Here is a 24,491-nt window from a genome sequence, read left to right as displayed (position 1 = left end):
GGCAGCTTGTAGTCATCCTGTGATCAACCAATACACCCACGTGTTCCTCCTCCTTGTCACTTCCAACTGATACGTCCCCCAGATTCTGGGGGAAAAATCATGTTGTTAGTCCCTAAGTGAATAACGTTGCATCCACCTACAGATCTCAGGGGAGTGGACAAGGCTTTATTGATATATTTTGGAGAGAAGACATGTGTTGTGCAATTGCTGGCCTTCCCAAAAGTGCCCTCATGTGGAGTCTTAAAGGGATCCACCTTTGTCTTCCTTATTTTTTGACACATATAAAAGCCCATAAGGGTCCTGGTTTGTTCCATGATTCCACAGCCACAGAATTCAATTCACCATAGCAAAAAGTACATTAAGGACAATGATGATACAGTATCTTGAGTAAATACAGGCAGTTTCCCTGTCACCTAAGCTGAAAAGAGTAATCACTGAAATTTAAATGACTAACCAGAGGTGAGAGTAAAGATTAACAGTAGCATTCATCTTATTTGTTTACTTTGAGTAATGGGAGGTGGGCATATCACTTTACCTTCTGCAAAGAGTAGTTAGTTTACTTTTGTACAATACTTTGAGGAGGTGAAATGGTTCATAGGATATAAGTATGATTATTATTGCTCATTAATACTGTAGCTGTCAACTGCTCAGAACTGTATAAATATAAAAGAAGATGTATGACAGTTTCTGTTCCGATAAATTTACAATCTAAGAGGGGAATTCATGGTTGAGTTGCAGTCAATTTATTTCAGGTATATCAACATAAAATGGCTGCAAAGCTCTGGTAAAGCCACCCCAAGGAAAACCCCCAGTACAGGGTGCCTCTCTAGTAGGCATAGTGACAGTAAAACTGGATCTACAAGCGCAAAAGTCCACAGTCTAGGCACTGGGCTGAAGGTAGGCTGGCAGTGGGAGAGTGCATAGGTACACTCCAGCTATTTTCTGATAGTGCAAGAGCCCACAGAAGGGACACAAGTTAGTACAGTCTTCAGGAACGCTTCAACAAATGCAGGGGGCAAGCGGGCATCTCGCAGCCTCAAGAGAGGGGAAGTGAAGCCAACCCCATCACCAGAATAGGATGTATACCTCTCTGGGTCTAATCCTTTGGAAGTACAGTATTGTCATTGATTTCAACAGGAGCAGAGCCTAGATTAGCAAATACATTACAGACATTAACGACACCAGCTGGCCAATCGGAGGCTCAAGCTCAAATGAGGTGGGTATTTTATTTGTTTAAGATGCAGTGTTGTTTTGGAGGGAGTTTTAACACTAGGGCTGTGCAGAAGGAGCCCGTTTTAACTTGTTAGGCAGGACAACCTTGCTGTCATTCCTTGTTGCCACCTCCCTTCCCTCCACCCAAGGAAAAGGCCCTGCAATGGTGGGGCTGGCTCCCCCGGTGAAGGAGGGGGCGGGTTGGCTCTGTGGGTGCAGACGACACCTGAACTGAGCTCCCCACCTGTACCACAGCGCTCGGTCTGTCCATCTCGCGGCCTCAGACTGGGAGCTCGTCGGGGCAGGCGCCAGGCCGCACGTTCAGTCAGGCCCTGCCACTGGGGTGACGGCGGTGCCTCGGGGAGGAAAGCCCAGCTCACGGGCTGCTAGGCCCAGCACCCCCGCCCTGGTACGGGGCTGCCCAGCGAGCGCCTCCCCTCCTGGTGGGCCTCTCGCACCCAGGGCTGGGCTGAGGTGTTTCACAGGCCCCGCTCCTCCAGGCGCAGCTTGGGGCCCGGCCCTGACAGGGCATTTCGAGCCTAACTGACCCTCCCAAAATGGCGGTGCGGTTCTACCTCGGGGGGAGGCGGGCACCATAGACCGGACCTTCCCAAGATGTCGGCCCTGTTTTAGCGACTTCAGTGACCTTTCCAAGGTGGCGTCTTCCCGCTCCCTTTTGCCGCCCTTTCCAAGATGGTGTCACGGAGGCCCCGCCCCCGAGCGGTGCATGCTGGGAGCGGCGGCAGTGACTGCTGGCTGAGGCGCCGGGCCTGGTGCTGCTGTGTGGGGCCGGGGTCGCAGCGAGTCGGGGCCGAAGGCGCGATGCCGGAGCTGGCCGTGGACCGGGTGGTGGTTCACCCGCTGGTGCTGCTCAGCGTGGTGGATCACTTCAACAGGTGAGGCCCGGCGGAGCCTGGCGCGCCCGGCCGCTGAGTCACGGGCCCGGCGGGGGCCCGGGCCGTTCCCTGTGCGGGGAGCTGAGCCATGGCCCTGCCGGGGGCCCAGTACCCCTCACCCGCGCCTCATGGCTGCGAGACCGGCTCGGGCCCCGGGGCGGCGGGGGCAGCCTGGGGCCTGGCTCTGGAGTGTGGGGTGGTTCGTGTCGGTGCCCGGCGCTTGCCGGGACTCCCGTGTGGGATTTCGGCACCCAGGAAGCCCCGCTGCGGGTGTGCCCCGCTCTCCGGCTCCCCCCAACACCGCCCCGAGCCGGCTAGTCTGTACAATAGGCGGCCCAGCGGGCTGGTGACTGTGGGGCCTGTAGAGGTGAGATTCGCTGCTGGGGTCTTGAGCCATTCCTAGCGAGCTGCTGGCGAATTCAGCCTGACTGGGCTCCTTCTCGGGAGCTGTAACCCCACCGCGATGCATGCAGAAGTGCTCTCCGGCAAGAATGGCCGCAGCTCTCCCGCAGGAGAGTTACTGCGATCTTTAGGGCTACTGTTACACTTTACATCATGGCCTTACGTCTTAAAGACCCCAAACTGCTTCTTAAACTAGAGGCTACTGACTGTATGTAACCTTTTTATAAGCAGTTACTCAGTTCGGCAAAGCTTTAGGCTTTGTATTGTCTGCTACGTATCTCATTGATCAGTAAAACCCAGAGCAAGTATCTCAGAAAACTTGAAGATTTTGCTTCAATAGTTTGATATTCTGGCTGTGCGTGTCAGAAAGGTAGAAGGGGCTTGTCTACACTATGGAGCTTTTTAGCAACAAGGCTGTGTGGACACAGCCTTGTCGCTCCCTGTGAACGCTCTTTTGTGGTAGTTTGTCAGCACTTTTGCGGACAAAATACTTCCAGCCCCACAAGTGGCATGTGCTTTGTCCTGCCCACGAAGCTGCATTCACACTGCCGCTTCTGTCAGCAAAACTTTTGTCTTTCGCGGGGGGGCGGATTTTTTTAAGTACCTGCGAAAGACAAAAGTTTTGGCGACAGCTGTGCTATGTGCACATACCCTAGATAACTTCATAAATGTGAAAGTCAGCACCAGCTATTCAGATTTGGGGGTATGGCCTGTAGCTGCAATTGTGAGCATAAATCGACAATTAACTAAATCATATGACTGCACAGTTTCCACAATGTTCATGCAGTTATGCTAATTTATGCTTCCAAATTATGCAATCAGGTGAATATGTATTTTTATGTGTACAATTCTGAAAATCTTGAAGCTAATGTTTATCTTAAAACATAGGCTCTTCAGGACAGAGACCATGCATGTGTGTGGTTCTGTATACCATTTAAAAAAAAGAATTAGCAAGTGGAATTACCTTGCATCAATAAAATGCAACTACAGTGTCCTAAAGCTGCATGAATGGACTGCAAAAGCAACAGTTTAGGAGTGATTTCTAATTTTGTGATATAAGGAGTTTGAACAGTACCAATATGATGTATTGAGAGTTATGATTTGTCATGGGGTATCATTTGTGATTTAGTAAATTAAAAAGATGATAGTTTATGCTTGCATTAAAGGACATGATATTCCCAAATGGGTTTATTTGTTTTTCCCTTAAGCAAGAACAATTGAACCAGAGTTAAAGTAACATTTGAATACAGTGAAATTGGTTAAAATGGTATTTATAACTTGTTATTAGGCATAACTGACTTTAGTTTTAAATGTAGTGTGTATATTCTCTGCATATTGAAACATGGCATTTTTCATTTGTCTGGTTTAAACAGATTTTACCCTTAAAGCTACAATTCACTCAGCAGAGAATAAATTGTATTCCTCTAAACATCTTGTGCAATTTGTGCTCAGTGTGCCTAAAATTAACTTAATTGTACTAACTGACAAGCACTCTTAATGTAAAAAAAAATCTTTTCCTTCAAGGCAGCGTACAATAGCAGAGAGAAACCTACTATTTGTAAAAGTAAATTAGGGATGACAGTGAACAAAGTTGAAAGTTTACTGTACTTTTTACAGCTTGATTTACAGAACAAATGCAGTAGTAGCCCTCTATTTTATGGCACAGTAATCTCCGTTATAGTGGCATCCATTAGCTGCATGGAAACATCTAGTGCATTTTTCACATCAGAGGATAAATTACAAGTGTAGTGCCTGGATTTAGAGTGCACTGTAATAACTTCTTTAGGTATAAATTAACTAAGTAATGGCAAGGAACATATTACCCTGTTCGTCTCCCACCTACATCCCCAAGAACCACATGCTGTTTATCTTATAATAAATAATATATGGAGATATACCTATCTCATAGAACTGGAAGGGACCCCGAAGGGTCATCGAGTCCAGCCCCCTGCCTTCACTAGCAAAACTAAGTACTAATTTTGCCCCAGATCCTTAAGTGGCCCCCTCAAGAATTGAACTCAGAATCCTGGGTTTAGCAGGCCAATGCTCAAACCACTGAGCTATCTCTCCCCTTTCTATCTTAAAGTCAGATGACACAACTGATTCACTTGTACTATTGGTGTTTTATTTCCAGTATCAAATATGTTGCATTTCTTAATACAAACTGACAGTCTTTTCCATTTAGAATAGGAAAAGTTGGGAATCAGAAGCGAGTTGTTGGAGTGTTGCTGGGCTCTTGGCAGAAGAAAATATTAGATGTCTCCAACAGTTTTGCAGGTGAGTTTGGGTGTCCTATTCTGTTTACCACCTATTAAGCTAGCTAGCAGAAAAACTGCCAAATGTTTTCTTGCATCATCCTGGCACATTAAACTCCTCTTCCCATTTATAAATTCATGAAGCTATGGTGTCTACATTTTCATGGAAAAATGCTAGTTATCTGCTTACAAAAGAACCCGATCCCATCAGTCTCCTGCTCTGCATCTTGTTTGCAGCAGTATCCAATGGTGAATGCTCAGAGGCAGCTGTAAAACTCCTAAAGCAGCAGTTGTTCGGTATACTCAGAGGTGGAAGATTTCTTCCTGATCCTGGATTGTGATCATTCCACAATTCCAATCATTCCTTGGGCTTTGAAGACTCATGGCTTGAGTTACCTAGCTAATGTCATTGCAGATGTTACTTATTCACATGAAGATCTAATGTTTTATTTGAAAAGTACCTTTTTTCTTTAAGAATAGCCCATGAGAATTGCAGAGATATTGCTTAAAAAGTATTTTCACTTGTATTAAAATCATTACCTCTTGAGTTTGAATCCTGGTTTTGTACAGTGGTAAAATCGGAACCTGTATGGCCTTTTCTGACTTTTTTGTTTTCTTATTTACTTCTCTTATCTCCTCTTACCCCCTTCGGAAAGCAGATGAATATTTATTGATAAAGCAGAATCATCCGTGTTGGCTCCTGCGTGAAAATCTGGGAACAAAAGTGTAGCCTAATCCTGGGTTATTTTTTGCAGAGTTGTGAAGATGGAGTAGCAGTTTGGTCAGTTAAACAGCAGGGCTGCCAAAAATAGAACTTTATAATTGGAGATTTTTTTTTGTATTCCTGTAAATTAAAGCCCTGTTGCTCAGAACTAAACTTGTAGCCTGTTATCCATAATGTGAACTAACAAAACAAACTAGTTCTTTACTCTAGAAAATGGCATATGCAATTATTTTTCAACAGACTTCATAGAATTGTAGTTATGTCTAATGGAATGTGTCTTATACCATAAAGTAGCTTTTCACCTCTGTTGACCCAACAGGCTCTAGTGACCTATTGGGACCCACATTTTCTTTATCAGAAGTCCTCACACACCAATTTTGTGTAAATTGTTCATACACTGGAATGTTCCTGGTGTGTTCTTGAACACTTTGCCCAGAATAATTCAATTGCTTTGGTTTTCCTTGCTCAATTCTAAAACTAATTCAGTAATTATCAGAAAACCACTTTGAAAAAATCAGCTAATGTTGCTGTTTTCCTGTTGAGTTTTACAACAGTATCTGCAACACAGTACAGCAGAGCAGTTGTATTCAATCAAAATTGAGAAAAATTACTTTTTTTTTTCATTTGTAGCCAAGAACTTGCTGGGGAAAAATCTGATTTTTCTGTGAAAGTTTTCAGGCTGGATGAAACTTGAACTACTAAATATTGAACTAACTGTTTTGTTCCCAGTCCCTTTCGATGAGGATGATAAAGATGACTCTGTGTGGTTTCTAGACCATGATTATCTGGAGAACATGTATGGAATGTTTAAAAAAGTCAATGGTAAGTGCACATTGTGAGTGGTTGATATTTGCCTAGAAACTCACTCTCTAAGTCTCCTGGTAGCGCTGTACTTCCAAGAACTGAGGTGATGATCTTGGGGATTGAATAGCTATAAGAAATTCAAACCCTGATACTATGACTCCTTCTGCCAGAATCTCCTTTCCCTCTGCCACCTTTCCCTCGTATGAGTGCAGACATCTGAATTACAAATCAGGTGAACTGATTAACCTTTCTGTTTTGTTTATAAAGGTCTCACTTTTCTTTTCTTTATAAGATTATGGGTGCTGAATCTGGAGACACTACAGTAATTCCCCTGTGAACATTCCCAGCCTTGGGAAAAACTCTTATTTAAATTGCTGATGTTCTTATGATTCCTTAAGTATTTGAGTCTCAAGCCTAGTGCAGATCTTGCAGCTTATCTTTGAATTTTTGTGCAGCGGGATGTCAAGAGCCACATTGGCCCCCTTTTGTCTCAGAGAGCCCCACAGTCTGTGTGCTCAAAAGTGCCATGTTGCATAAACCAGCTCTGACTTGGGGATCATTCTTGCTAAGGTAGTTTGGGTTGTCTGGGGTGATGCACAAATGGCTCGCCTGTGCTGTCCAATAATATAATGCTGCATTTAATCTATCTCATGTGCGCCCATTATTGAAGTGTCTAGGCACAAAAATCAATTTAGCAAATACCTTCCTGTGAAGCCCTGTTTTCCAGATTTGCCAGTAAATTTTGAATCTAAATGCGTTGTTCAGCTCCCAACCTTCATATGCCCTCAGCCATCACCTCCTCCATTTTCCATTCCTAAACTGCCTTCCACCAGCACAGAATCTGAGGCGAAGGAGTGCAAAGTGCAGCAACAATTTAATTTCTCAAAGCATTTAGGCCTTTACTGGTGTCTGTAAAGCAGAAGTGGGAGTTCTACGTGATGTCCTTTGAGAAGTTTGGGCACAAACCTGGGTCAGGCAGTACCTGGATTTGAGCACTTGTATGCCCCTGTATGAACTATCATCCTGTCATTACCCTCAGATTCTGACTATTCTAATTGTTTTTGGTTTTCCCAGCTAGGGAAAGAATTGTTGGATGGTACCACACAGGCCCCAAACTACACAAGAATGACATTGCCATCAATGAACTAATGAAAAGATACTGTCCTAATTCTGTAAGTAATGCACTTAAACTGTTTATGGACCTTCTGGGAACCTGCAGTCCCTTCCAGCTCCATCTGCAATTTGCAGTAGTGACATGAAATGTAGTAAGATATAGCATGGTTGATGTAAAGAGAATAGAGCACACTGATCAGTCTCCCTTGAAAGAGTGGCAGACATTTTTTCCTCTGCTTGCAGTTTGAAACCTCTTTGATTGAATAACAAACTTGTCATTGCTAGAGAATTAGCAGTTGGCCACAACCTGTTTCTTCTAGTTCTTGAGTAGGTTTTGTCTAATATGTGTTTCTCCACCAGGTATTGGTAATTATTGATGTAAAGCCGAAGGACCTGGGGCTGCCAACAGAAGCCTATATTTCAGTTGAAGAAGTTCATGATGTGAGTGTTGAACATTTCAGTATTTGTCATTTTCAGACTATTGTGGGGTTTCCTGCAAAAGGGAAAGAGGTGCTTTAAGGAATAGATACGTTAAACCGTGTTGCCTTGTCCTTTAGGGTACCCTTTCTACTACATCAGTTTGGATTTTTCAGTTCAATAGATAACATTGCGTCTGCTAACTTAGGGGGGTTTTGCCTTTGTTTAAACCTGCTAAATCAGTGTTTGAACCCCCACTGTAAATTTCAGCTTATTGAACCAAAATTATCCGTCCTCCAACACTCCTGAAAAGCAGTTTCTCCCTGCTTGAACGAAGGAGCTCTGCAGGTTCTTGCAACTTCAGCTAGCTGTATCGATTTAGAATGCTGCTCCTTTACTGTTTGTCCACACCCATGAAAAAAGCAGCAGGATGGAGTATGCATTTATGATGCATCTGATACACATCAGCTTGTTGCAGCAATAGTTTGAGTAATCACACACCTCATCTTCACCAGCTTAGTCTTAACTACACAAGGTTGACTTTACTATCTTTGTTAATCACTCATCTATCACCACTGATTCTGTACACTAGAATCAGTGGTGACTTTTTGTCCAGATTTAATTTTTGATGGTTTTAAAATCAGAATCCAGAAATATTTTTAAAAAAAACCAAACAACGTGGTCCTGTCATTATCTGTTTGAGACCCATGGTGGAGACAGACATCTGTTCCCAGGTTCTCCAGTCTTAAATCTATGGGGTATTTTTTCTGGTTTTGTGAACTCTTGTTCTTACAGCTGTTGGTCCCCACTGGGCCTGGAGCATGGTACAACCAAAACTAATACAAGTCTCAAAGGTAACTAGGTCCCATCTTCAAATAAAATAGTCACCAAGGCACTCGGTCGCACACATACATACGCACTCTCCAGTACATAGCCCTACAAATTAACTACCTGAAACTATTGAGCCTCATCAAGAATAATGGTACAGATGAAGTGGTGGGACGAGCATTAATGTACAGAATAATGTGGTGTTACCATCACCTCAGCTGTCTCTACCATTTCTGTGGGTTAGTGACATCTGCCTCAGTTTAACTGGTGTGCACTAGAAATTAGGCAGCACATTAAAGTACCTTTGTTGATGACCTCCTCCCTGTCTGACTTCCAGTGGCATGTCTACCCAGTTTTCTAGATTAATTTAAAAAATATCAATTTCTTAGTCTCCCTTTTTAAAACCCCATATACTTAATTAACTCACTTTGGGGATTCTGTTATGAACTAGTTTTCACCATATCTGTGGACTGTGTGGGGCTCTCCTATCCCATCTTGATAGGTTTTCCTCACTGGCTGTTTCTGATCCTATTCCTATCATGCATGTTCCACTTATTCATCGAAGCAGGCCAGACGTAGCTCTGGATAAAGTGTACAGTGCTTTTTGGCTTGTAACAAATCCAGCTTCCAATAAACCTTCTTTGCTTTGAAGTTTCATTGGAGCAGTTCTACTGTTCACATGCACAGTGCCCAAAACCCGCTCATTTGAAGTTATGCTGTCACACCTGTAATCATCTGTTCTGTTTCTAACCTTGTCACCATCCCATTCTTGTACCCCAACAAAGGATGGAACGCCAACCTCCAAGACTTTTGAACATGTGACCAGTGAAATTGGAGCTGAGGAAGCAGAGGAAGTTGGTGTTGAACACTTGTTACGGTAAAAGCTTTATTTTAATGAAAAACCTCATCAGTGGTTGGATGGCAGCTCATTTTATCCATCTAACAACTGCTAACACCAGCTCCCTGCCCAGGGATACGATACAAGAAACAAGGACCTTGTTACATGCTACTTAAACACTTAACGTGTTTAGATTAAATTAATTCAGCAATACTGCATAATATAGAATCTGCTGAACTCATTTCTAGTGAAATGTTTGTTTTTTGGAAAAACAAAAACATCAGTTTCACCTTGCTCCTTGAACTCCAGCAAATAGCTCAAGATACTTCAGAACAATGTAGAGTCACACTCCATGGTTCAGAAAGACTTCCATTTAATACTGATGTTCATATTGCTCCTGTGACAGCAACAGCCACCTGTCAGAAAGGAGAGCAAAATTATCTGGGGGCAGACTGGGCAGACCTTTCAAGACTCAGAGCAGAAAGGCTCGTTTACAAATGGTCAGAGAGGGAGATTTTGCTTTGGTTTGCCTTCACTCTTTATATTTGTAAATCTCAGAGCCTTCAGTGAAATGTTTAACATCACAGGGGCCTTGTGAGACTTAATTATACCTATTTTACAGCTGTGTAATCTGGAGAGATGTGACTTGCCCACGTCCCCAAAGTGAGTTAGTGACAAAGCCTCTCATAGAACCCAGGAGTCCTCTCGTTATCTTCAAATATCAGACTAGTATTCCTAAAAAATATTCAGTCCATAGAGAGCATATGGTGACCTTTATCAAATCTATATTAGGTGTTTCTAATGCACCCAATGTAAATTAGTTTTTTCTGAATCTTCGCTGTGAAGTGTTTTGTAAAATTTTACTTCATCTACCCTTCTATAGATCTTTCTAGCTCCAAAATAAATTAATGTATGTAAAGTAACATTAAGGCTTCTCCTTCCTATTTTGGGTGTTTCAGAGATATTAAAGACACAACAGTGGGCACACTGTCCCAGCGCATCACAAATCAGGTCCATGGTTTGAAGGGACTGAACTCCAAGCTTCTGGATATCAGGAGCTACCTAGAGAAAGTGGCCATGGGCAAACTACCCATCAATCACCAGATCATCTACCAGCTTCAGGATGTCTTCAACCTGCTACCAGATGTCAACCTGCAGGAGTTTGTCAAGGCCTTTTACCTGAAGACCAATGACCAGATGGTGGTGGTTTACTTGGCTTCTCTTATCCGGTCTGTGGTTGCCCTGCACAACCTAATCAACAACAAGATTGCCAACAGAGATGCAGAGAAGAAGGAAGGTCAGGAAAAGGAGGAAAGCAAAAAGGAGAGGAAAGATGAGAAGGAGAAGGAGAAAGACAAAGAGAAGAGTGATGGCAAGAAAGAGGAGAAAAAAGAGAAAAAATGAAAAGTGTAGTTTTTTATTTGTAAATTAAAATCTTGTAAACTAAATCACTCTGCTGCTAGAAAGTTCTTTTCACTTGTTAAAGTGATCAGAGTGCTCTGTTCTTGCCTGTCTTGGGAGGCACTTTCAGAGCAGCCGCCTCTGCTCTTACATCATACAGGCAGATAGCTGGATACACAGGACAAGGGGATTCAGTCCACACAAACTGGCAGTTCTAATAAGGAACAGGCAGCCTTACTACTGGGAAGGAAAGCCCCTGTCATTTCAGTCCTCAGCGCTGTGAAGGGAGGAAGGAACAAGCAAAGGTAAAGTGCAGCGTTTGTCATCTGCTGCCAGTAAAATCTTATGTCCCAAGATGCTTGTCTGTCTCCTTCCCTCATGATTTAGGTCTACTGGCTATTTGGGGTTACTACCATGTAGTATGTAAAACTGCTAAACTGTATGCATGGCCCTGCTGCTCCTTCTGCTGTCACTCCTGATCTGTGCTTGAGGGCCCTGCACAGAGAATGAATTTACCTGCCCAGCCTGTTGCCCAGGAGATCTTGAGGTTGGGCTCCTATACTGTTTTACTTCCAAGAGAAGATTAAATGGTTTGGTTTGTAACTCTGACTTCTGGTCATTTTTAATCCCAAAAGCCAAATCGGAGCTGATTTTATTAGTGCTGGAGTGAGGAATTTAGGATACAAGAATCTCATTTCAGGAGGAAAGACACTGAACAGGATGAGAGCACAGGATGTGGCCTATGAGGATGAGATGGGTTTGTGCCCTTCGTGCTGAGATGAGCAAAATAGCTCTAGAGCAGTTGGTGCCGTACTGCCAACTAGCACAAAGCTCTTTGGGCCACTTACTACATCTGTCTAGTGCTCAGGACAAGAGCCCCCGCCAAGTCAAAGGCGCCAGAGGCTATGACAGTACAAATTCCATCTTGGCATGGAGTCTACAAGACCCGGGCAAGTTAATTGTGAATTTGGGGAGCTCACCCATGTTAGTCACTTTCGTCAGAGGGGCTGGTGCCTCCTTGCTGAATGAGAGGAGGAGCAGCGGCGGCAGCCAGCAGGTTGGTCTTATGCACCTCCAGACCCTTTGTGGAAGTGCAGCCATGGATCACAGGACCCCACATTAAAGATGAGGGCATTGGCTGAGCTCAAGCAGGAGTATTCCTTGCATGGATCTATAGGCTCCAGGCATTGCATTTCTGTATGAAAGAGGGTGATTGTCTTACATTCCTGTAAATGAAGTGTGCAGACTCTAGGAAATAAAGGCGCCTCTAGACGCAGGTTAATGGAAGCGCATGTTGGCCAACTACACTCTCTTTCCCTTGACTGATGGTGAGCCTAGGAAACCTTTGCCCAGGTGGCCTGTCCGACAGCATCACCATTTCCTCCTCGAGAGCTGGTCGTGTTCAAACTTCCACCTCGTGTCATTACAATTGCTGCATTTAGCTCTCCTCAGTCATGGGTCATGTTGCTGCAGGAACATATACAAGTGAAGCAGCTGCTGCAACAAAAGTGAAGCAGGGAACAGGATTCTATTAAATAGCTTAAGTTCATTCAGGGTAACTGTTTACGGTAGGAGGCCTCAAACTGCCAGTCCTGGTCCCAGAAGATCCTTGAATGGCCCATTTCAAATGACTCAGAGATGGAAAATGCTGCCTTAGAGCCCTGGTAAGATCATAAACCTGTTGATGCCCTACTCTCAGCAGGTAGAACTCACTGATTTCAGCTGCGACCATGTAAAAACAAGCATGTTTCCCAGGCCCATTGAAGATGTAACATCCATCACCATGGTAGCTCAATGCCAAAGTCAGTATCAAGACTTTGCACTGACCCTGACTCGGATTCACTTGCTATTACGTAATAGAATATTTTCCCTTTCCAGGAGAAATTAAACTGGTTTGTTACCATGGTAGTTTTACACCATTTGGAGGCAATAAATGCTCAAACAATTTACAGTCAATGTACTTTTATGCAGCAGCACAGGTCTGTGTGGTGAACCAGCTCAAGTTTAATCTTCTTAGGTGTATATCTGGCCCTATTACCATAGTGCCCTACCCCCCCCCCCCCCCCCTCCCCAGTTATTAAGCCAGCCCTGGGAGGCAGAGCGGGGCTCTTATCCCCACTGGGGTTGCCGAGGCTCAATGGCTGGTGGTTCTCTACCACTAGATGACAGTGTTTGCACTGTTTCCTGACCACCTTAAATGGAGGGAGAGCTCTAGCAGTGCAAGGTGGGATCCTACCTAAATAAAGCAGGTGTGTCCAGCAACTGTAGCTGTGACTTAACTATCTTTTGCCCTTACAGCTGTTTGCAATGTCAGAGATTCATAATTCTTCATACATTTCCTTTTAAAAACAAATTTTAAGCCTTTAAAAGATCCCTTTGCTTTTGCTCATAGAATAGTCTAAAAATCAGTTTGCAGGCCCCAGCCAAAACTGATTGTGGGGCAAAGAAATACATGCAAAAACGTACAACAATCCCACTACTCGCCTCTTAACTCTCAGGTGCCTGGCTGATGTGATTGCAGTGAGAGCCAGCAGCCCCAGCTCTTTGCCAAGGGGACTTCAAAAAAAGCACTGGATTTTCTAGAATGTGCTGGGGAGGAGGCAGTTCCAAACTAGCTATAATCCCTCTTCCCCAGTGAATCATCTGCCAGCCTCAGATGACAGAGCAGAGCCTCACCCTTTTGCCAGATGAGTTCTAAAGCTGCATTTGTAACATTACATTATGAGCATTTTGCACTATAGCTGAGGCCTAAAATATTAATTTCATTGAGAGCGCTCAGGAAACCACGGCTCCCTGCAAGATGTTACTGTCCTGCCACTAACCACCAGGAATATTCATTAGCTTGCCAGCTCTGTATAGGCCAGAGACCATGCATAAAATAAGGTGTCCTGTGTTACAGCTTTTACTGAGTAACCAGGGAAAAATATTGAACTCCCTGAAACTAGAACAGCAGCATTTAAAAAAAAACCCTTACCAAGAATTGCTCCCCTTACCCATCCTAGGGTAAAGGGCATAGGGCGAGGTGTTTAGCTAGGAACCATTCAGATAAATCCCATCAACCGGTTCCTGAAACTAAACGAACAGCTACTGAGCTTCTGCAATGCAGGAAAGGGGCACAAACTTCAACCAGGGGGTCTAAAAAAGTTTGGGTTTTCTCCCACTACCCTGGCATTGGACTGCTCTAAATGTACTGCAGTTCAAAAGTGAACAGAGGAGGCACCCTCAGCTCATCTTTAAATCAACCAGTGAAGGATGCATGTTGTACAGAACCTCCTAGAAAAGGTCCTTTGCTTTTAGTATTACTGGCTACAGTGCGTGTTATTAAAAGAATGCCATCCTGCCACCAGTGACTCAACTGCCTGTGCCATCCCTCCAGTGGAAACCGTCCGTGAAGAGGTACGAGGCAACTGGCTTAAAAATTAAGGCCCAGCTCCACCAAGGTATTTAGGCTCCTAACAGCTATTGAAATCAGTGGGTGTTGGGAGGCTAAATATCTTTGGGGCTCTGGGCTTAACTTGTTTAGGACAAAAAACCTTCCTTGAGCTGGAGCACTGACTTTGCCCAATGTTGGAGTCAGGCTCTTACTTCCTGCTTCCCACAGCTGCAGGATTCCAGCTCTGCTGTTTTCTTCAATCTAGTGCCAGCCTTGACTAAACCCTCAGCCTCTGACTACAGGCCCTGTAATTACAGATGAAATACTTCAGAAAATCTTTTCTTGTCATGATTGGATTCAATGCATTCCAAGGGGGTTGGCCTGGGGCACAGTCAACTGCTAACGACATCCAGAAGAGGCTTTTAGCAGGCGAGTTAATTGCCAGACCACAGTTGGACTTAACTCACTTCTAGTGTGAAAGTGATGTCATGCCTTGTGCTAGGGCAGCGATGAAAAGTGGCATGAATTCCAGTTAGTTTTCTTGCCAGCTGCCACTGCCTTCCCATAGCTGGAGGGGTGGCAGAGAGTCTGAAGTGGAACTCGAATCAAGTCACTGAGCCCTGGCATGGCTTTTTTGACTCATTCTTAGCATGACAATAGATTGGGCCAGGATAGGCAGCTTTAGTGCAGAACGGTTGCACCTTAGTCTAACCCTCTCTAGCTCTCGTACAAGGGAAGGGGAAGGGGGGGGGGGGGAGGCAAGTTTGCAAATTCTGCCAATTACTACATTAATGGAGGGGGGGGGGAATTCAGTCTCAATGGCTGAACTAATTCACGTCAGACCTTAGTTCTCCAGACCTGAGTCCTCTTGTAGCAATGGGGCTTGAGGCCTTTCTGTTTTTCTTTCCCCCTTGGATCTTCTGCTGCTCACCTGCGTGATGTCATGATACCTAGCACGGCCTCAGTCTCACCACGCACGTGCTGCACAAGCAGCTTTGGCAAGACGGGCTAGTGCAGGGCAGCACTGCTCACAGAGGGACATTACACGCCATGGAAACGCTGCCTCAGTTAAAGCATGGGCTTTCCAACAATGCCCGAGGCACAACTTGTCCATCCTCACTTTCAGGAAAAGATCTGGGTTACCCACAGGAGCAGGCTCCAAATCCAACCAGCAGCTGCCTCCCCTGCTCCAGTGCAAGCTCTAGGTGGGCGTATCAGTGCTTCAGGGCAGGGAGTGTCATTCCTCTGTCTGTGCAGCGCCCAGCACAATGGAGCCCCAGCTTTGAGGAAGCCTTCAGCTGCTATCCCAGGAGTGATGTGAAATAATGGTGAGGCATCGGCTGCTTCCCCGTTTCCAGGGGGTTTATACTGAAGCTCATGTCTCCTTCTTGGGTTCCTTGCTGTGAAAGCTCTGGGCCCCAGCCCTGCAGCAGAGGCAGGGGGCACAGGCTTTCGCCATTACAGACATAGCCAAACTGTGCCCACCAACGGGCTTCCACAGACACTTACTAGGAGCCCAAGTTCTGCACAAAGCAGCCATTTACACAGGCTGTGATACCAGCAATGGCGGCCTCCTAGAAAGGCAGCCTCAGAAGCCACTGCCATGGGAATGGAGTACTGAGCTGCTGCTGGCTCACACACACACACGCCCTTCCAGTTTGGGCTCACCATCCCTGCTGCTTTCCCCAGTGCCCAGCCTTTCCTCAGACCACTCCTGGCTGGCTTTCCATCCCCCACCTGCCTCTGAACCCCGCTTTCCCTCAACTGCTCCCAGCCTGAATGTCACACACAGACTTTGTCCACACAGCAGATAGGCTTTGCGCTGAACATGCTATCGCCACAGGACCCAGAAGAAACCAAAGGAGTTTAGGCAGGGCCAGCTCCAGACCCCAGCGCGCCAAGCATGACTGCGGAGGGTCCCCTCTTCCCGCGGCTCCGCTCGAGCTCCCGCAGGCATGACTGCGGCAGGTGCGCTGGTCCCGCGGCTCGGACGGAGCTCCCGCAGGCATGCCTGCGGATGCTCCACCGGAGCCGTGGGACCACGGGACGGTCCGCAGGCACTTCTGCCCCTGCTTGGGGCGGCGGATTTTCTAGAGCCGCCCCTGAGTTTAGGCCACTCACCAGTCAGGAGGGAGGGAGGTGCAGCTGTAATGACCCAAATTGCTGTTTAAGGGCTAGAGCTGAGTGGCTGTACCAAATTTAAAGAGTCAGCCCCAGGCATGCTGGGTAAAAAGTTCCTATAAGAGCCCCACCCCTGCAGGAGGAAGAGTTAGTTGGGAGCAGGCAGCCACAGAGAAAGGGATTGTGATTACACTGTGCTATGGTACCAGCATTGATTTAAAGATGGGTTTTCCCATTCTTTGTCTGTCTTCCCCCCCCCCCCCCCATCCACCTCAATCGCCTTCTCTCAGCTCTGTACTTAGACGGGCCTTTCAGACTATCTGCCATGCTTCTGTCATCACCATGTTCAAACCACTCCCAACAGGCTCTTTTCTGTAGCATCACCTGCCTTAATGAGCCTGAAACTGCAAGAGCAGCAAATACTTCTTCTGGGTAAGTGTGCAGCCAGTGCCCTTCACACCCTCTGTGTACGTCGCACACAGATGGTGAGCTCCTCTGGGCAGAGACCTTCTTTGCATGTATTTTCTGTGAGGCATTTTACTTACCTCTGGGTGCTGTGAAATACTAGAGTATGTCCTTGTTTGTGTGCTGCACCCAGGTTGTGGCCACTAGCTAGTACCGTCTCCAAACCATCCATAATAATCATACTTCTCTGGTCCGAGCTGCTTGAAAGCAACATTATTTTCCCTTTGTGTCTGAGGTTTTGCTATGGATCTTCCAGAGCAGGCAATTTGATTAGTTTTCCTCCCCCCCCCCCCCCAACCCTCCTTACATTGGCTGTAAAGGGTTTCTTGCATGTGTGTACAATGAGGAGTCAGGAAGGGGTTAAACTAATAGCAAAAGGGGAGGGTAAAAAGTGGGAAGATGTGAAGTACAAAATTAATCAATGAACCAAAGGATGTGGCGAGACGAGATTCTTGAATTGCCTGTAGCCCGAAGCTAGAAGCTGGGAAACAGACAAGAGGGAGGGGAATAACATTTATGGGCATCAGTTCAATCCAGTTGCTATTACTGGACCTTTGTGGGATGATTCACCAGGTGAGACTTTGGGGGAACTTTTAAAATCAATGGTGATAACCTGCTTAGGAAGGATCAGTGGTAAAAAGAGGCAGGGGAATGGCACACCATCAACAATAGCATTAGCTGTTTCCAGGTCACCGACCGCTCTGAAGAAAATGATCTTGGATATTTATCGCTTAATGTCCCCTTACACACCTATCTGTGTGTACCAAAAAACCCTTCATGAGTAGGGGGGATCAGTCTGAAAGACAGATGCTTCAGGTTTCATGCTGCCCGTACTAAAACAGCCTTGGAATGTCTACACATTATAGATGAAAATTTCCAAACTCAGAGTTGCAGCCAATACAGGGGAATTTTTTATTAAACTTGTACTAACAGATAAAGAGGAACTGATCACGGAATTAAAAGTTAATGGTAGCTTAGGTACAAATGATTATGACTTGGTCACATTTATAATGTGCAAGCAGAATAACATCTGCTAGATGAGTAATATACCGGTCTAGATGAGTAATATACCGATATATACTTGGGGCTTTAATAGGGCCAATTTCACAAAGCTGAAAACAATTAAGAGCCCAATCAGCTGGGCGGAAGAATTTAATCAGCAAAATGTTAATAATAATTGGGAATCATTTAAGAACACACCTTACTAGATGCCCAAAAAAGCTACAATTGAGGAAGGCCATGCTAGTTTAAAAAACAGACCTGGTTTAGAGAGGAAGTGAAGGCTGCAGTAAAAAAAATTAAAAATATCTACCAGATGGAAGAAAGGAGAAGTTGATAGTAATGCATATAAATCAGAAGTCAGGAATTGTCAAAAATTAATAAGAGAAGCCAAGGGACATACGGAGAAATCAGTGGCTAGCAGAGTTAAGAACAAGAAGGAGTTTTTGAAATATGTTAGGAACAAAAAGAATCCAGACAATGGCACTGGTCCATTACTAAATGGAAATGATCGCATTATCAATAATAATGCAGTAAAGGTAGAGGAGTTCTGCTGTGTTTGGGGGGGAAAAAAAGGTGATGCGGTCTCATCATATGTTGATAACACTCGTTCCATTCCCCTAGCCTCTCTGGCAGATGTTAAACAAGCTACTGAAGTCAGACATTTTAAAATCAGCAGGTCCCGATAACTTGCATCCAAGAGTTTTAAAAGAGCTGGCCAGTGAGCTCACTGGACTGTTAATGTTGGTTTTCGATAAGTCTTGGACACCAGGGAGGTTCCAGAAGACTGGAAGAAAACTGCTGTTGTACCAATTTTTTAAAAGGGTAACTAGGATGACTTAGGTAATTACAAGCTTGTTAGCCTGACATCGATCCCAGGCAAAATAATGGAGCAGCTGATACAGGACTCGATTAATAAAGTAGTAAAGAATGGTAATATCATTAATGCAAAGCCATGGCTTTATGGAAAATGGATCCTGTCAAACTAACTATTTTTTTTTACAAGATTACAAATTTGATTGCTAAAGCTACTAATACTGACATAATACACTTAGACTTAAGCCAAAGCGTTTGACTGGGTACCACAAAACGTTTTGTTTAAAAATTAGAATATAAAATTACCATGGCACACATTAAATGGCATAAAAACTGGCTAACTGATAGGTCTCAAAATGTAACCGTAAACAGGGACTTGTCACTGAGTGGGTGTGTTTCCAGTGGGGTCCTGCAGGGATTGGTTCTTGGCCCTGCGCTATTTAATATTCTTAACAGTGACCTGGAAGAGACCACTGATAAAGTCTGCAGATAACACAAAAACTGGGCTCAGTAAATGAGACCAGTCACTGAGTCAGCACAATCTGGATTGCTTGGTAAACTGGGCACAAGCAAACAATATGTGTTTTAAGATGGCTAAATGTAAACATCTGGGAACAAAGAATGCAGGCCACACTTACAGGATGGGAGACTCTAGCCTGGGAAGCCGTGACTCTGAAAATGATTTGGGAGGTGTGGTGGATAATTAACTGAACGTGAGCTGCCAGTGTGGCCAAAAGGGCTAATGTGCTCCTGGGATGCATAAACAGGAATCTCAAGGAGAAGTAGAGAGGTTATTTTACCTCTGTATTTGGCACTGGTATAACCACAGCTGGAATCCTGTATCCAGTTCTGGTGCCCACAATTCAAGAAGGATGTTGATAAGTTGGAAAGGGTTCGGAGAAGATCCACAAGAATGATTAAAGGATTAGAACACATGCCTTGTAGTGACAGACTCAAAGAGCTCAGTCTATTTTGCTTAACAAAGAAGTGCAAGGGGTGACTTGATTACAGTCCACAAGTAACTACACGGGGAACAAATAGTTAATAATGGGCTCTTCAATCTAGCAGCAAAAGGTGTAGCACGATCCAATGGCTGGAAGTTGAAGCTAGACTAGAAATAAGGCATAAATTTTAACTAGGAGAGTAATTACCATTAGCACAATTTATCAAGGGTCGTGGTGGATGCTCCATCCCAAGCAATTTGTAAGTCAAGGTGGGCTATTTTTCTAAAACCTTTGCTCTATGTGTTATTCTGGGGCAGGTCTCTGGCCTGTTGATACAGGTCAGTCTGGCCTTGGACTCTGTGAATGTCTGAAATGGGAACTTGTCACTGTTCGTGCTCTGCAAAGGCCCGGCTGTGTTATACTGTCTGAATTTTTCCAGGTGCCTTGGGAGTCTCCTGCCCCAGACTGCAGTCACTGGGCGGGCACTTGGTGGCAGCTCATCTCTCTGGAATATAAAGAAGGCCGTGTACCACCTTCCCATCAATTACAGCCTTTCAGGAGCCATCAGCCTCACCTCTGGCAGGGCAGTGGGGGAGGAGGGCCGCAATGCAGGCTCATTCGCTGCACACATGGCCCATGCGGACACTTACTCACCAAAAATGGGCATGTGGGTAGATCCTGCTCCAAGCCCCCTGGGCACAGTCTGGGATGGAGCAAGGGAAGCCTGGGGGAGGTGGGGTCTCTGTGGCTGACATTGGGCTGGTTGCTGCTGGGGCACCTGGAAGCTTTTCTATCCTGTGAATACTGCAGCTCTGTGTCCTTAAGCAAACTTGGCTCTTGGCTGTATTCCAAGCTGAAGGTGTTTAACTATCAAAGCCGCTGGCCCCTCCTCTCCATTCCATCCATTTACCGCGCTGCCCTTTATACCCAGAAAGGGCCTGGCCCTCAGATGCTGAAGACAAGGATCCTCAACAGGGAAATTGCCCCAGCGCGCCCACCCTTCCCTTAGCTGCAAAATCCTCCCCCATAACAAGCCATCCCACCCTACCCTGCTGCAACCACCATCCAAATACCAGCTCAGAACTGCCAACCATTCCTGGACTCCATCAGGTGTCCCAGAGGCTGGACCGAACCCCTCCAGCACACAGCCCATCCATGCCAGCTCTTGCTCCCAGGGCGCAGCAGGAGCTAGTGGACTTGGGGTGGGGAGACATTGGAGGCTAGGAGTCTAAATGGGGCTAGCTTTGCTGTGGGCTCCAGGGCCCACGTCTCTGCAGGACCCCGGGTGGATGACACTCTCCTATGGGCCAGGCCCCAGCAGATTATTTGTTCATTTGCCCAATGCTATGGGCTTAGGCAGCATCAAGCAAACTGCCCCTAGTCGTTTGAGGGGCAGCTCAAACTCTCCCCTTCCACTGCAGTGGCCCCGTTGAGCCAGGCTGTCACAATGGGGCACTGCAGCGCGTGGTCTTTCCTTGTAGCCCCTGGGATGGGAGCCTCCTCACCCCGACACACCGGTGATGCCAGAACCCTCCACCTCTCTGAGCAAGCCTGGAAGAGCAGCCTTCATAACCCACCCATCTTTGCTGGGGCTGCTCACTTCCCTCCAGACAGCCCCCGCGTTCCCTTCACCATGGGCCCTGCTGAACAGAGCAATGAGCAACTGCACATGCAAGGCCAGCGCCGAATTCTGTTCCACCCGGGCAGTTCAGCTCCCAAAGCCTCCCAGCCCCTGCTGGCTCCGGGCAGGGAGGGCACAGTGGAGCATGGCCAGCCAAGGATCAGGGGGTGGAGGATTTATAGCAGCACCTAGGGGTTCCATAGTACTACGTGCTAGTGACAGAGCAGCCCCTCCCCCCTGCTTCTCCACAAAGCCCCCGCCCAGCACCAGTCAGGGTGGGTGTGGGCACAATGGAGGCGCTATCCTCCATCTTGTGTCCCATATGCAGCATGGCACCGGAAGAGGCCAGCTGTCCCTGAAGGCACTCGGGTCCTACGGTGATGAGGGCAGAAGCTGCTGCTGGTGCCTGAATTCCCAGTGCTGGGGCCACAAATGTTTCCTTCCTACTTCCATGACTTTACACTGCATCCTGCATGCCCCAGGGGGCTGTGCTCTGCTCCTTGGGAGCATCCCCCTGGGCCCCGGCTGCTCAGAGAGACGGGGACAGAACCAGGGTTAAATTCAGCTGGAGCTGTGCTGAGCAGAGCTCTGGCAAATATTTTCAACCCCCCTAGAGTTTTTATAGCATTTTGGGGCTGGGAGGTGCTCTGGGAAATACTCTTAAGAATTTAAGCCCAGGACAGAACCTCTCTCTTCACAGGACTGTATTGATCTGCCACCTTCACAGAGTCACACGCAAACCCCCAAGCAGCTGCTGATCGTTTATTGCACAAGAAATTGGCATCACTGAGGCAGGATGGTGCAGTACAAAACTATCAAGGTTACCGCTCAAAAGCTATTGCAATTTGTTGTATCCATAGACTTCATTATATACAGCTATGTACACAGATGCCTACCCCCCATGCACACACCACACTTGGGCCATTGCTGTCCTCAGGCCTTGGAAGGGTGAACTCTCTGTGGCAGCAGCCTAGGCCGGCAGAGGCTTTAGAATAAGGAAACGGAGTTACGCTGCTGTAAGTGAGGGCAGAATCCAGCTCTCTGCTAAGGGCTTCTGATCTCCACCGCGGTCTGTGACAGAAGAATCAGGCCAAGAGTTTCCACTTGAACCCACAGATGGAGCAAAGGCCACACGAGCTCTTCACACACGGGCACTCAGCTGCCAGCCGCAGGGCAAGTCGGGAGGGGTCACTGCTTTAAAAAGCTCTCTGCTGGTTTCAGCGGCGACAGAGCCCCTTTCACAGCCCTCAGCTGCAGTCGCTGCAGGACCAGAGCACGAGAGAACAGCGCATTGTCTGTACAAAACACGAGCGGAACCTCTAGGATCCTATTAAAGAGCATCACCACCACCTAGCAATATATTCCATTTAAATAGTTAAATAAAGAGCCTGGGGGCCACACACACTCGCAAATCAAAGCACAGGCCTACGCCCCCGCCAGCCCTGCCTCGGGGCGGCCCTCCCCCTGGTCACTCCTTGGGGGCAGAGTTCCCAGCCACATTCATCCTGTGCAGAGACAACTGAAAGGAAAAGGGTGCCCCCCACTCACTGGGGGGGAAGGAGCCGGCTGAAGGGCAAGGGGAGTTTTGCCATTGCCTCTGTTGGGGGCAGGATTGGGCTCATGGATGTCACTACCCAGAACCACCTGAGTAGGAGCTTCAGTTACTTTAATCGATACACCAGGAGAAACAGAAGTGAAAAACGACACTTAAAAAGCAGTTCCCTGTTGGTTTGACTGCAGCTAACTGTAAAAAGCCCTGTCCAGCTTCCCCAGACAGAAGTGCCCACCCGGCCCTGCTGTCTCGGGCCGTTCCGAGCTCTGGCCTCTTGCGGCTGCAGCGAGCAGCCCCAATCCAAAGGGACGCAGGGCCACAGCTAACCAGCTCGTTGCACTAACAGAGGAAAGACGCCACAGGAAATCACTGGGTTTGTTCCGAATTCTCTGCTTTTCATTCAGTCAGTGCCCGTTTTCCAGGTGGCAGAGGGAACGATTGCACACATTTCTTTGGTGCAAAGTGGCTCGGGGAGGGGGAGGTGTCTTCACTACTGCCCAGCCTTGGGGGGTCCCTGCTGCAGGCCCGAAGACCCCAAGATCTGGAGCTCAGACACTGGGCTGCAGTTGGATAGTGACTGGAACTTGTACAGGATCTGGCCCCCAGGAGGGCACCACGTGGCAAGGGGCCAGTGATCCAGCCCCCTCCCAGCCCTCCGCTTCATTCCCCCTCAGTAGTGGCATATGGGCGGCTCTTGTGTCCATCTCCCCCCTTAGACCTTGGGCTCGCTTTGGAGGTGGGGGGGGTGGCCCGTCCGCCATTGGGCTGCATTGGCACAAGCCTAATCCAGGAACAAGAGTGACAGACAAACTCCCAGGGAGGGAGAGAGACAAACTGCTCGGTGACGGGCGCTCTCTGCCCGCCCTGAGAGCGAGAGCACCCAGCATGCAGCCTGCTCAGATACTGCTCTGCTCTGGGCTGGCCGGGGGGTGCTGGGGAAGGAGCAAACACCATTACTCCTGGCCAAAGCCTTCTGTCTCCTCAATGGCATACAGCAGCTTTTCCTTCAGCTGTTCATAGCTCTTGTAGGGAGGAAGATCCAGGCGGTTAAAGCTGGCGAGAAAACAAAGGCTGTCAATGCAGTGGCAATTCGCCCCTTCCCCCGCCCCCACGCTCTCCTGAGGCAGGGGCATCTCCCTGCTCTCTCAGCCACGCTCTGGGGCTGCACTTTGAGATGCATAAGCTGGCCCCAGCACACAGAAGTTGTGGCCACATCCCCTGCAAAGCCCATGGTGGAACTGGTTTGAGAGGAAGCAAAGGGGAGCTCCACACAGACTGCTTGGATTCACCCCCACCTGCTCCAAGAGGAATGAGACTCACCAGGTGTGACTCCGGGGCAGCCACGTCTCTTTGCCAACTTTATCGATGCAGAACTTCTGCGGCCCATTACTGCCTGTCAGTCACAAACAGAACAACTCATTACATTACAGGAAAGGAAACCCTGAAAGCTGGAAAGGACACTTCACGCAACATATAGCGAACCTGTGGAACACTCTGCCACAAGATCTCATTGAGGCAAAGAGCTCAGTAGGGATTTATATAAACATTTCCCTTATCAGGTAATACAGCTCTTGTGCTCCAGGGCTTAAGCCAACATTACCTGCCTGGGATCAGGAAGAAATTTCCCTGATAGGTATGTTAGTGCATAAATGGCCACTAAGGGGTTTCTTCTACCTTCCTCTGAAGCAGTTGGTACTGGCCACTGACAGG

At 46.9% G+C, this 24,491-nt stretch overlaps 3 protein-coding genes and 1 long non-coding RNA gene across 9 annotated transcripts in view; 1 reads left to right on the top strand and 3 right to left on the bottom strand.

The window, feature by feature from the left end:
- The window catches only part of ZFHX3 (zinc finger homeobox 3), a 1,205,541-nt gene extending 1,203,634 nt beyond the window's left edge, over positions 1–1,907 (bottom strand). The window contains exon 1 of the mRNA XM_039503280.1: positions 1,457–1,907. The gene's annotated coding sequence lies outside the window, so the exon portion shown is untranslated. The remainder of the gene's footprint in view (positions 1–1,456) is intronic.
- PSMD7 (proteasome 26S subunit, non-ATPase 7) lies at positions 1,887–11,493 on the top strand. Its single transcript, XM_039503290.1, has 7 exons — positions 1,887–2,108; positions 4,696–4,787; positions 6,219–6,311; positions 7,368–7,465; positions 7,767–7,847; positions 9,437–9,528; positions 10,449–11,493. Exons 1-7 carry the CDS (start codon positions 1,906–1,908, stop codon positions 10,891–10,893), a joined length of 1,104 nt encoding a protein of 367 aa, XP_039359224.1. The 5' UTR covers positions 1,887–1,905; the 3' UTR covers positions 10,894–11,493.
- LOC120384491 lies at positions 4,713–16,424 on the bottom strand. Its single transcript, XR_005588910.1, has 3 exons — positions 16,385–16,424; positions 9,780–9,905; positions 4,713–7,899 (listed from the first exon to the last, which is right to left on the bottom strand). It is a non-coding gene; the product is annotated as an uncharacterized LOC120384491 (long non-coding RNA).
- Positions 16,425–21,977: 5,553 nt separating this feature from the next.
- WWP2 (WW domain containing E3 ubiquitin protein ligase 2) overlaps positions 21,978–24,491 on the bottom strand; it is an 82,956-nt gene continuing 80,442 nt past the window's right edge. For all 6 annotated transcript variants that reach the window (XM_039502636.1, XM_039502638.1, XM_039502635.1 and 3 more), the window contains 2 exons: positions 24,102–24,174; positions 21,978–23,834 (listed from right to left, as the gene is read on the bottom strand). In XM_039502636.1, coding sequence (XP_039358570.1) covers positions 23,735–23,834; positions 24,102–24,174 — 173 coding nt within the window. In that variant the 3' untranslated portion in view covers positions 21,978–23,734. The remainder of the gene's footprint in view (positions 23,835–24,101; positions 24,175–24,491) is intronic.

The sequence above is a fragment of the Mauremys reevesii genome, linkage group 16, assembly GCF_016161935.1.
Source record: "Mauremys reevesii isolate NIE-2019 linkage group 16, ASM1616193v1, whole genome shotgun sequence".
In the NCBI taxonomy this organism is placed as follows: domain Eukaryota; kingdom Metazoa; phylum Chordata; order Testudines; family Geoemydidae; genus Mauremys; species Mauremys reevesii.
This window is presented reverse-complemented; position numbering and strand designations above follow the sequence as displayed.

Excerpts from the sequence above, each read along its gene's own strand:
- PSMD7 (XM_039503290.1), top strand. The coding sequence starts at position 1,906 with ATGGTGTCACGGAGGCCCCGCCCCCGAGCGGTGCATGCTGGGAGCGGC. Across the intron at positions 4,788-6,218 it reads TGTCTCCAACAGTTTTGCAG|TCCCTTTCGATGAGGATGAT; the intron begins GTGAGTTTGGGT and ends TTTTGTTCCCAG. Across the intron at positions 7,466-7,766 it reads AAAGATACTGTCCTAATTCT|GTATTGGTAATTATTGATGT; the intron begins GTAAGTAATGCA and ends TTTCTCCACCAG.